Source organism: Microplitis demolitor, chromosome 5 (assembly GCF_026212275.2).
Source record: "Microplitis demolitor isolate Queensland-Clemson2020A chromosome 5, iyMicDemo2.1a, whole genome shotgun sequence".
In the NCBI taxonomy this organism is placed as follows: Eukaryota; Metazoa; Arthropoda; class Insecta; order Hymenoptera; family Braconidae; genus Microplitis; species Microplitis demolitor.
Genome location: NC_068549.1, coordinates 1,170,972 through 1,183,161, shown reverse-complemented (window position 1 = coordinate 1,183,161; position 12,190 = coordinate 1,170,972). Strand labels below are relative to the sequence as shown.

The window sequence follows — 12,190 nt, the reverse complement described above, 5'->3', positions numbered from 1 at the left end:
GAGTTAAAAAAACAGTCCTGAAATATTTTAGCGGCTTTAAACTTAAATTCTGACGAAACTATTGAAAATATGACAAATATGCATCAGTACAATTTTACAGGAAATTAAATTTCCTACAAAAAAGTATTGGGTGACTTTTTTCTTAAATTCAATTATTTCGACACAATTTCAATTCTAAGTACAAAAATTTTTTTGTGATGTCAGATATAAATTATTATTATTTTATTTTCTAATTCAAAATTAATGGATTCAAAGAAAGCGTTTCACAATTTTTTATCTTTTAACCTTTTAAATAATTTTTTCTGATGAAATCAAAATTAAAATTACAAAAAGTAATTTGGTTCATAATTTCATCATTTTTTTAAATTTTCACGTACAATTAATTAGAAAACGATAATTAAAGTAACAGTTTAGGTAATTAGTAAACGTATAACAATGACGTAAACGAATAAAAAAAAAGTAATTATTAGTAGAGATATTTAATAGGTTATTTAAATTAATGAATGTATCAAATAATTAATAATAATTATACACAGATGAATAGTCATGAATTAAATGGGATAAATATATTTTGAAGTTGAATGTATATGAATAAATAATAAATGGTGATAATAATAGAGCGATGTGTGGATATCACAAAGTGATTGATCGAATTTTCATCAGAATGTATTTATTATATATATACATATATAGTGGAAAGTAAACGTAGAGTTAGGTAATATATATATTCATATATATTGGGCTTATAGTTGATATATGTGTGAGGCGTGGGCGCGTTGTGAAGAGAGTGGAAAAAAGAGATATCACACCATGAAACTAATGTATACAAAATACAGTATATTAATCATTTCAGTTGGCAGCTCAAGTGTGATGTAACTTTCAATGTGTATCATCTGTAATCTTTGCTGTATAAGCGTGTCTATGTTTTGCCATACCAATGCCATAGACATACATGTATACTAGAGATTATAAATTAATCAATTCAACGTTTTACTCTCTTATCGATTTCATTAACTATGATAATTATTTATTTAATAATTTTGACACTCGCGATTTTATTTCGCTTTGTTAATTAATTATAAAAAAGTTATCCTATAATTTTTATTTAAGGTTAATAAATAAAATTGTTTAATTATGATACGTTTACTTATTTTTATATTTAAATAATATTTTTGTAAATTTATTTTTTCATTTTTTTATACTGAAGCCAACCATGAGTGAATGTAGCAGACACATCAATTTAAAATTATAAATAAATAGAGTAAATAATTTTAAAAAAAATTTTTGTAAAAAATGCACTTATTAATTTTTTAATTTTCTAAATGCCCATTTTTTTCAAATTTTATTTTATTAATTATTTTCTCTATTTCTTTATAATTTTAAATTTGTGTCTGCTACATTCTCACTTATAGTCAGCCGACATCTAATTTTTTGAATTTTTTCAAAACGACAAATTATAGAAAAAATAGAATTTTAAAAAATTGCACTTATAGTTTTTTTAATTTTCAATACGTGCATATTTTTAGTTTTTTTTTTTTTTTAAATTAATTTGTTGAGAAAAAAAAATTCAAAAATTGTTAATTGTCAGCGATTCGTAAAAATTTAAATAAAAAAGGCTGCGATCCGAATAATTTTTCTTCATTGTAAATTTATATTATTTTCAGCAGTAAGCATAAAAAATAATTGAACACAATCATCTTAAAAAATGAAAAAAAAAAAAAAAAACTAGATATCATCAGTGTTCTTTTTATTGTCAACAATTTATTTAAATTAATTATTAACAGATACGAAAAAAAAAAAAAAAAAAAAAACGTGAAAGAACATTTTCAACACCTAAAAGTAAACAGATTACAAAGTGGTAATAATTAAAATATACGAGTGTTTAAACTGTTAAATAAAATACATACTAATGAAATAAACATCGATCGAGGACCTTTCTAAATTCCAGGTGAAAAATTAACGTGCGTATAAATGGATCAACCGGTTGGATGAGGACAGGGAGTTGTAGTGAATATAAAAGAGGGAGAAATGGCCTCGTCGAGCAATTAGAGCATTTAAACGCGCTGGGTTATCGCCGTAATACCCTTTTGTGAGTGTCTTACTATTATTATTATCATTATAAACTGTTTTTTATTTTATCATAAAAACGACCTTACTATTGGTCATCATTTCAAGCCTCACGTTTCATTGGCTCTCTGTTTAGTCAGTCATTACTTTGATCATTTTCTTACTTCTTATTACACTTATAAAGCAGCTCCTCTCGGCTTACTGTCACATTCCTTCGCGACCACTCGCATCGTTCACACACTTGTAATTATTATTATTTTTATTTACATTTTTTTTACTGTTTGTTATCTTTGTTTTGGTTTCCTCAGTTAAGAAATCACTCTATTGACAGTTAATATTTATCTAACTTCGCTAATACACTTGTTTATACGTCACAGCGACTTTGCTAGACCGGAAATAATAAGTGAGTAAATTTATAAAAAAGTGATTTTGTATAAATAAGTAATGCCTTTCCTGGAGACTATGAATGGGCATGGACGTGTCGATAAACCCAACGAAAACGAGTTTCTCAAGACTGTTGTTAAACATGTTCCTCATTCAACGTAAGTTTATTATTAAACTTTTTAATTTTTTTTTTTTTTCATTCACCATTTCCTCTCTATAATTCATACTTTTATTTATTAATAAGTGACTAATTTACCTGTTTTATAAAAATAAGTTATTCCAACTATATTCTCAAGTAAAAATTCAAATTTTTTTATTGCCATAATTTGAGAAAAAAAATTTTCTCAAACTCACTATTTTTTTTTTTTTAATATTCATAAGTTCGTATCAAAATTCAAATATAAACATCATAATTTTAAATTAGCTATCCATTAATAAAAATTTTCCATTTTTAAATGTCAGTAAAATTGTGAAAAAAAAAAATTAACTCATTTTGCCTCAGATTTTCTAATTAAATATTGACCATTCATAAATTAATATAAATATTAATTAAAAAAAAAATATTTAATTGATTAATACTAGTAGCGATATTTGATTTGAAATATTTAAAATTCATGAAAGAAATGAGAAATGAAACTTTACAGTCAGTGAGTTAATATGGTTAATTTATTAGCCTACAGGGAGATAAAATAATCGATGTGGAAATACAATAACCTACATGTATCTGTATGTACATATATAATATAGACCTATTGTGTGTGCAGAATAAAGAGCCATTAATTATTTTCCATCAGTACAAAAGCACAATAGTAAAAGTCGTTAATTCGATGAGGGACGTGTGTACTCTTGTATGTACTCTAGACATCGTCAGCAGAGTTAAGGGGGGAAATACTTTCAAAGTGTTCTGTAAAATCTAAACAGCTTGCCGTGTTACATACATCTATTGTGTACAGATATACATAAGAGATCGGGCTTGAAAGGTGAAGGTACAAATTGCACCGAGGATTTTGATGATGTGAGGGTGGGTCTAGTTGCGGTTAAAACTTTTTGTTGAGAGGGTTAATATTTATCATCTAATACATTCGAGGATTCAAGCACAGTGAACATGTTCAAAGTTTCAAAACAGTATATAACTAATTTTCTGTCTATATACATATATATATTATTGTATATGTCTGGAGTATGAGTAGTTTTCATTAGCTATAACAAACTCGCAGTCTATGATGTGAATATATAGTTGAGTATCGATATAATTTTCTCTCTTCATTATAAAATACACTTGTACATTTACGTATATAAATATATATATATATATATATATATATATATATATATATATATATATATTTATGTATATGCGGTTGTATCTGAACAACAATGCTAGAGTGTCATATAACCATAGTCCGTGCAATAATTATTCGGGTTAATAGTTTATCACCAAATTATCTCGCGGATGAGAGTTTATTTCATGTGGGCTAGTATTTAACGCATCAGTTAACAGCATCTGTAATTAACCACATGAAAAAACTTTTGTTTTATTCTTCCTTTGTATTTTTATTTACCCATTTAACAATTAATATATCACTCTCAACTATCTGTTTGATTTCAGCGCTTTTATTTTATCTATAGTTTGTTTTTTTTTTTTTTTTTTTTTTTTTTTCGGACCCGAAACAGGTCAAATTCATTTAATTTTTATTTCATGATTTTTCTCACAACTTTTATTTTATTTTTCCCAATAAATTCAATTGAAAAATTTATTTTTATTCAATTTATTATTGAGCAGTTTGATCTGGTAGTTGTTAAATTACGGACACACTTGGAGAAAATAATGTAAAGTTTTAACGTGATAGTTAAGTCGCGACTGTAAAGAGCAATATAACAAGAACCTTCGATGTGTATTTATGCTGGAGTCGTAACTCCTATTTCCTATTTCCCTGGATCCTGTGTCAGTAGATGCTCCCATTTACTTATGCTTCAAATACCAGTTAAGATCCCCGGAGTAACTTGTGACGAGTGATATATGTAATGCCTGGATGCATTCTCTCATCTCTCCTCCTATATCCTGTGTGTCTTGCATATATAGTTGTATAGGTGAAGCTGAAGGTGAAGCTGATGCCGATGCTGGTGCTTATATTTCGATGTCTCTCTAACTTAATACTGAGGCATTAACCCAGCGATATTTGATTGTCATATATATTTAATATGTCAACCCAGAGTTGTACGCTTGACAAAATTTATTACCAGTTAGATATTCATTATATATATATATAATGTATATCTGAGAAATAATTAATATAACCGGCTCACTCTTTTCGTCTCTCTCTTAATCTCTATCTCCATCTCTCTCTTCCTTCTTATTAACAAACAACTTGGATTCATTAATTATTGATAAAATTATTTCGTAATAACTGTTATCAGTTATTTAAATTAACCAACAGTGTAGATTATATATTATTTAATAGTGGAATTGTACAGTTTTTTTTTTTTATACAATGTCAATATTTTGTTGTACATTTAAAGTATATTTATTAAATTACTGATGACGGTAGAAATATACTGGAAAAATGGGGGATTTTATTTAAATCCGAATTTTTTCCGTCACTCAAAGTTACGGATTTTAGAAAAAGACGCATGCGGAGTAAATAGAGATTTTTTCCGCGTTTTTTACAATAAATATTTTTCAGAACTCTCCTTTTCTGTAAAATTTATTCTAAGGAGATTGAATAAATGGAAAATCATCCAGTCTACGAAAATTTCCTGTCGGAATGAATTTTACTCTAAAGGAAAGTGAATAAATGAAAAATCATCCACTTTGCGTTCACTCCGAAAATTTTTTACGCTGTATAATTTATTTTTTATTTTATTTATTGTTCTAGATATACATTTGAAGCATTACAAGAAACAGCTCAATTTTTCCTTGATCGTACATCGATAAGGCCTAAAATCGGGATTATTTGTGGTTCTGGAATGAGTATGTATTTATTTTTTTTTATTTATTTATTAAAATCTTGGAACTTCCAATTTTAAATTAAATTATATCGGGACTCACGATCTGTGAATTAAAAAAAATTGGAAGTTGGTTGGAAATTATTAGAAAAAATTCGGTACTTTTTCTGACGCGCAGGAGAGTCTGAACATAGTGAGTTGTGTCCAGGTTCGATCGCCGAATCACTGACCCACCAGCAAATCTTTCCCTACGAGGAGATTCCACACTTTCCCAAGTCCACGGTCAAGGGTCACGTAGGCCAGATGGTCTTTGGATATCTCCAAGATGTTCCGGTAATGTGCATGCAAGGAAGGTTTCATTACTACGAGGGTTATCCTCTATGGAAGGTAATCACCAGTAATAATAATCCTTTACCTCTCAATTTTCAATTAAGACTTTTTCTTATTAAAAATAAAAAGTTTACCGCTGGAAATTATTGAAAAAAAGATTATCACAAAATAAATGTCAATATTAAATTTTTTTTTTTAAGTGCGCGATGCCAGTTCGAGTAATGAAACTTATTGGTGTAACTCATCTGATCGCAACGAATGCCGCCGGAGGGTTGAATCCAAATTTCAAAGTCGGTGACATAATGCTCGTGCAAGATCATCTCAATATAATGGGATTCGCTGGTAATAACCCCCTCCAAGGACCCAATGACGACAGGTAATCTATTTATTACTTAAAAAAAAAATTATTAATATTTTTTTTTATTTACATAAATCAGTATATTTAATGTATGTATAAAAACGAAAATATAGAATAATTCAAAGTGAAATAAATTTATCAGAGCAATAACATTATAGAATTTGATGAAGTATTTACTTAGCGAGTTTTAAAAAAACTGATTGAGATATTTACACAAGGAAACTCGTCACCATCGCCGGGTTTAGATCTTCTTATTCTTTTGGAACTCCTTGTAGACTTTAAGACTCTTCCTTTCCCTCTACTCGATTTTATTTATTTTATCTTCCTCATACTCTATCACTACATACTCGTGTCCCCATTCTTTTTCGTTATCACCGAGTTGTTCTTTTGTCCCACTCGTCCCGATATTAATGGACTTTAGTTTCCTTCAGAATCCGTCTTACCTCTGTGTCTTACACCCACACAACTGGTCACTCGAATCCTCTCTTATCCTCTACCCTATAACCTTTATCATTTATATCTATAACTATTTCTGTATCTGTATCTATCTCTGTGTCTATAACAGCCGCACCCGCTCACCGGGAATTACTTTGCGGACTACCGGAAATTCGATTTATCCCTCACTCATTCCTCTTTTCTTCCGACTTTTACTGTACATTCCCAGTTAAAATCATTCGATAAAATTTTTTACGACCCATTTTATTTTCATACGTTAATTTATTCATCAAAGTTTAAAAAAATTTATTCATAATTATTTTAAAAAAGTATGAATATAAAATCAATAAAGTTGACGAGTAAACTTGTTTTTTTTTTTTAAGGTTTGGCCCGCGATTCCCACCGATGAATAAAGCTTATGATCGAGAGCTTCTTAAAGTTGGGAGAGAAGTTGCTGAAGAAATGGGGATATCAGATATCGTACATAAAGGAGTTTATACTTGTCTTGGCGGACCTAGTTTTGAAACAGTTGCTGAACTTAAAATGTTGAGAATGATCGGAGTTGATGCTGTTGGTACGTTTATTTATTTATTTATATATTTATTGATAACAATAAAAGTTTAAAAATCAATAAAATTTTTTACTTGGCTTCTAATTTAAATTGCGGCTGAACAATCAAGTTTATGAAAAAAATCATTCTATACTTTTTTCGAGGAAATTATATTTTCTATAAAATTGTATTCTTATAAATTTGTCATATTTTCAATAGTTTAGTCAGAAATGAAGTTTAAAGACACTAAAGTCAGACTTTTGACTTATTCATTAATTGGGTAGTTTAAAATCAAAATTCTGAGTTTTCTATCAAAGATACGATAAAATTGCATAGAAATGAATCTACAGAGAATTGAATTTCCTACAAAAAATTATTCTTTCATTTTTTTCCTAGACTTGATAATTAACGAGTTATTTTAATTTAAACTTCCGCGACAATTTTATCAAATGTTTTTTTTAAATATCAATGATAATTTATGAAAAAAATTTTTTGCAGGCATGTCAACGGCACACGAAGTGATAGCCGCACGTCACTGCAATCTGACTGTCTTTGCATTTAGTTTAATAACAAATCTCTGTGTCTACGATTATGACTGTCACGACGAAGCCAATCACGAGGAAGTCATGGACGTCGGAAAATCTCGGCAGCCAGTACTTGAAGAATTCGTTCGTCGTATGGTTCAAAGAATCAAGCCCTTCGTCACTCAAAATTAAATTTTATTTATTAAACATTTTCCATAACTTTTTCGTTATTCACGCAAAAAAAAATTTTTTCACGGTAAAAAATTAAATGAAAGCATTTGATTATAAATAATTCCGTATTTTTTATGACTGCCGATTTACTAAAGAATAAAATTTTATTTTTTTATTATTGACTATTCTATAAAACTAATACAAACAAAAGACCATTAATATAAATTTATTTTACTACATATGGCCATTTTGCCCTTGGTGACTTGAAAATACTGTATATTTGAATGTAGATGTAGAATGGGTATAGTATTTTATATCGAATCGGATTCTACCTGGTGGCATCCCAGCGGGTTCGAGGAAAATAAAAAACAAATAAAACAAAAGAAGGACCCTCGTAAATGGTATTTAATTTAACGCATGAGCAGGTGGTAGCTGGGGAAAAAGGCGTAGATAGTACGACTTTAAACCAGGAGTAGAGTACCAACCAGACGACATATAAAGTAAGTGATGGGGAAGATAGAAAAGACGCGAGAGAAGTGACGGTAACAAAGAAACGGAAAGCGCCGTTAAAAAAAAAGGAAACACGAGAAGGAGACTCGAAAATTATCGCACGTTATTTCTTTACTATTTTGCTTCTTTTTTTTTTTTTTTTTTTTTCATTTTTTATTTCCCCGAAGACAAGAGCGATGGGGTGGTTTCCGTGCGACGAGCTTACGATCCGTAAAGTCTCACCTTATCTCAATTCAGTCTCACTGCACCCTGTTCATCTCTATACTCTCTTTCGTACTATTCGATCCTATCCTCACTGATTCGCTCCACGTACAGTTGACTTGATAAGAAGAATAAGATAACTACGTAACACTGATTACTTCCAATCGGTTTTTATTTAAATTTCTTTATGCCAAACAGAATTATCATTATTTTATCTTGTAATATTTTTATTACGACTTTAAATTTTAATCGTCTTTTTTTTAAGCTGCGCCTTTTCCGGGTCTGTAAATCTATCGACAGTCGTGAACGATAAATTCATATACTTTTTAATCCTACCCTATATTTCTCTATATACTTTATGATATATGACTATATCTTTGTCTTAAAACTGGTATTTGATCATTCTGAGACTACGCCTTCAACTCAAACTTGTTCCGGTTGCCGTGAATTAAATTACTATTTGACAAGTACGAAAACTTACTGCCATTACTTTTATATTCTATTATAAGCTTAGAAATTATTATTTTTATAATTAATTTTCAAAAATATTATAAACAAAATTTCCATTAAAGATAAAATTGAAATAACTCATAAATTATCAAATCTACGAAAAAAATTATCGAGTACTTTTTTGTAGGAAATTTAAATCTCTACAAATTCATTTCTATACAATTTTATCGTATCTTTGATAGAAAACCCCGAATTTTGATTTTTAAGTACGTAATTTATGAAAGAGTTCAAAATCCGACTCTCTTAAAATTCTCGTGTCTTTAAACTTAATTTCTGACTAAAATATTAAAAATATGACAAATTTATATCAATACAATTTTGTAGAAAATTAAATTTCCTACAAAAAAGTATTGATTGACTTTTTTCGTAAATTCAATTGTTAAGACACAATATTAATTTAAAGTAAAGAATACAAGTTTTAGAAATATTTTATTATTTATATCTTATTTTAAAAATCTTTTATTATTATTATTATTGTTATTACTTCTGACGCATGTTAATGATAAAAAAATGTATATAAATCACATTGAATTATTAAAAAAAAGCAATAAAAAATAAGATTTATAATTACAAATTTTTTCTCTCCTTAAATATAAAAAATATGATTTATGTTAATAATTTTTTTTCCGATAAATAAAAAGTAATGTAATAAATCAAGTAAAATTGATTGGAATGTCGATTTACTACTTTTTATTTCTCTCTTATTATTACGTTTTTTATTTAAAAAATAATATGATATTAAAATAAAAAACAAGAACATGGACTACGAAACAACAGAAAATATTTATCGGCTTATTGACTTCCATTGAATTTACACGGAAGTCGACGATGAAAATCCGTTGTAAATAATTTTCATCTCCATTATATTATGTAGCATTATTTGTCCGTTGTATATAACACACATTAATATAAATATAAATATTAATATTAATACATTTGTTACTTTTTTTAAATTTTATTTGCTTAATTGTATTTATATTACTTTTGGACAAATTTTAAATTAACGTTATTTACAAATTTATATTTATTATTCATATTATAAAGGCGTACGAAATTTATTTAATTACCATACCTGAGTAAATTAACAAACAAATTTAAAATTATTAATAAATAGAGTAAATAATTAATAAAATAAAATTTTTAAAAATGCGCATTTTAAAAATTCGGGGATTAATAAGTGAATTTTTTCTAAATATTATTTTTTTAATTATTTATAATTTTAAATTTGTCTGATGTCTGCTGCATTCACATTCGTGCACGAAACAACGCGAGAATTACGTCGGCACTGATTTTAATTTATTATTCACTTCACGATTACTGACACACATAGTTTGATACCTTTAAATATTTATTATCAAACAAAAAAAAAATTAAAAATATTTAAATGTTCATAATCATGCCGCACAATAATTAAATAAATTAATTTACCAAATTTTAATGACAAAAACAATGAGAGCAGCCTTCACGCGGGAGCCTCACTGGTTTTTGCGCATGCGCGTGTCAATTTTGTCTACTGCGCAGGCCGTGCCAACCGTCTCTACAACTGCGCAAGTGTTCTGCGCCAAACTTCACTGTAACGCCATCGCGTTAACTCGGGGACTCGTGCAGTATCTAGTCGTGATTAAATAAATAAATTCAGTGTTTTTTTGTTTAAATAAATTATAACTCGAGTCTTCAAATATTCCCTACCACCCAACGAACATTTCGTGATAATAATTTTATCGGTACTTGGAATATAAATAACAAAAAATAACAACTATTAAATCGTCCCATCTTTTTTATTGTTCAGTTACCGGGCGTTCGTCGTCATTCGTTTCATTAATTTAAAATCCCTGATACTGAAGTTAGCCAGCGTCTAATAATTTTTTAATTTTTTTTTAAAACGACAAATTAAAAAAAAAAAATTAGAAAATTGCACCTATAGTTTTTTTTTATTGTCTATATGTGCATATTTTTAGTTTTTTTTTCTTTTTTATATTTTACTTGTTGAAAAAAAATTTCAAAAATTATTAATTGTCTGTTAACGTCAATATCAGTAAAATCTATATAAAATTTTTTTATTAATATATCAGTGTTTGAAAAGTGCTAGTGAGTGTTTGTGTTTAAGTGCGTTTTTTTTATCGGGTCATTTGAGTGAAAGTGTTTTTTTAAACTTTTCAAGCCGCCATTGTGAAAAAATTTAAAAATAGAATTTAGTTTTTTTTTTTTTTAATTAAAAATTGCGGTTTGTAAATAATTGAGTGATTAGTGTCAGTGTTTGTGTAAATAAATTTAATTAGTATTTTTTATACATGAATAATTATTGAATTATTCAAATTTCATTTCCGGTATGAGTAAAATAAATTTATCGCAAGTGTCCAAAATGTAAGTTTTTATTTTTTCATTTTTATCTTTTACTAAAATTATGAAAAACTTATTTTTCAATTTTTTTTTGTTTAAATTTGTTCATTTTAATTTTTTGTAATTGACATTCAATCCTATTAAATATCAATATAATGTTAAATAAAATTTAAAATTAAAAAATTCAAATTTCCCGCGTGAACTGAATCAGCGATCCCAGCGCCACTTCGAAGTTCGCGCGCGCCTCCGTTCAAATAAACGTAACCCGAACGCAGCCGAAGCGGAGTCGCGCTGGCTCGGGAGTTCGAGATTCCGCTCAGTCGCTCACCCAGCAGTCAGTACACACGTGACGCTCGAATCAGTAGCTCGGTTTTGTTTTTTCTCCGAGTCCCAAGTAATTCGCGCAGTGAAGTGTTTGTTATTTATTTACTCAATATTAAAAAATATAATTTAAACAAATTACGCAAAATAAAATTAAACTCATCGTCGCCTTTCAATAAAGTGTCAATTTAATTATTTAATTTAAAAGTGTTAGTGCAGTGCGGGAATTTTAAAAACAAAAATGTCGACATTTTATTCAAATTTCTTTTATTAAAAAAAAAAAAAATAGATTGACAATTAACTAATTAAATTAAATTTCAAATAGTAATTTCAAAAATATACTAGCCACAGTAATTGTCAATTAATCTAATTAATAATTAATTAAAAATGGATAATAAATAATCTGCTCAATAATTTATTTAAAAATGGCGGGAATGGCGTTCGAGTGAAGTGTCAGTTTTAAAATTTTTTTTTTTTAGTGTTGTGTTCTAAATGTGTAATAATAAAAAGTAACGTTACTTGTACGTAATTAATCTAGAATAA

The 12,190-nt window shown here is 27.9% G+C and overlaps 1 protein-coding gene across 2 annotated transcripts; it reads left to right on the top strand.

The window, feature by feature from the left end:
* Nucleotides 1-2,086: 2,086 nt before the first annotated feature.
* On the top strand, nt 2,087-9,357 carry LOC103569257 (purine nucleoside phosphorylase). 2 transcript variants are annotated; one of them, XM_008546471.3, is made up of 6 exons: nt 2,087-2,609; nt 5,328-5,422; nt 5,576-5,784; nt 5,928-6,103; nt 6,904-7,094; nt 7,569-9,357. In XM_008546471.3, the coding sequence occupies exons 1-6, from the start codon at nt 2,512-2,514 to the stop codon at nt 7,784-7,786; spliced, it is 987 nt and encodes a 328-aa protein (XP_008544693.1). In that variant the 5' UTR covers nt 2,087-2,511; the 3' UTR covers nt 7,787-9,357. The 2 variants fall into 2 exon arrangements, with proteins under 2 accessions (XP_008544693.1, XP_008544694.1); XM_008546472.3 differs by having other exon boundaries at nt 2,098-2,609; nt 5,606-5,784.
* Nucleotides 9,358-12,190: the final 2,833 nt, after the last annotated feature.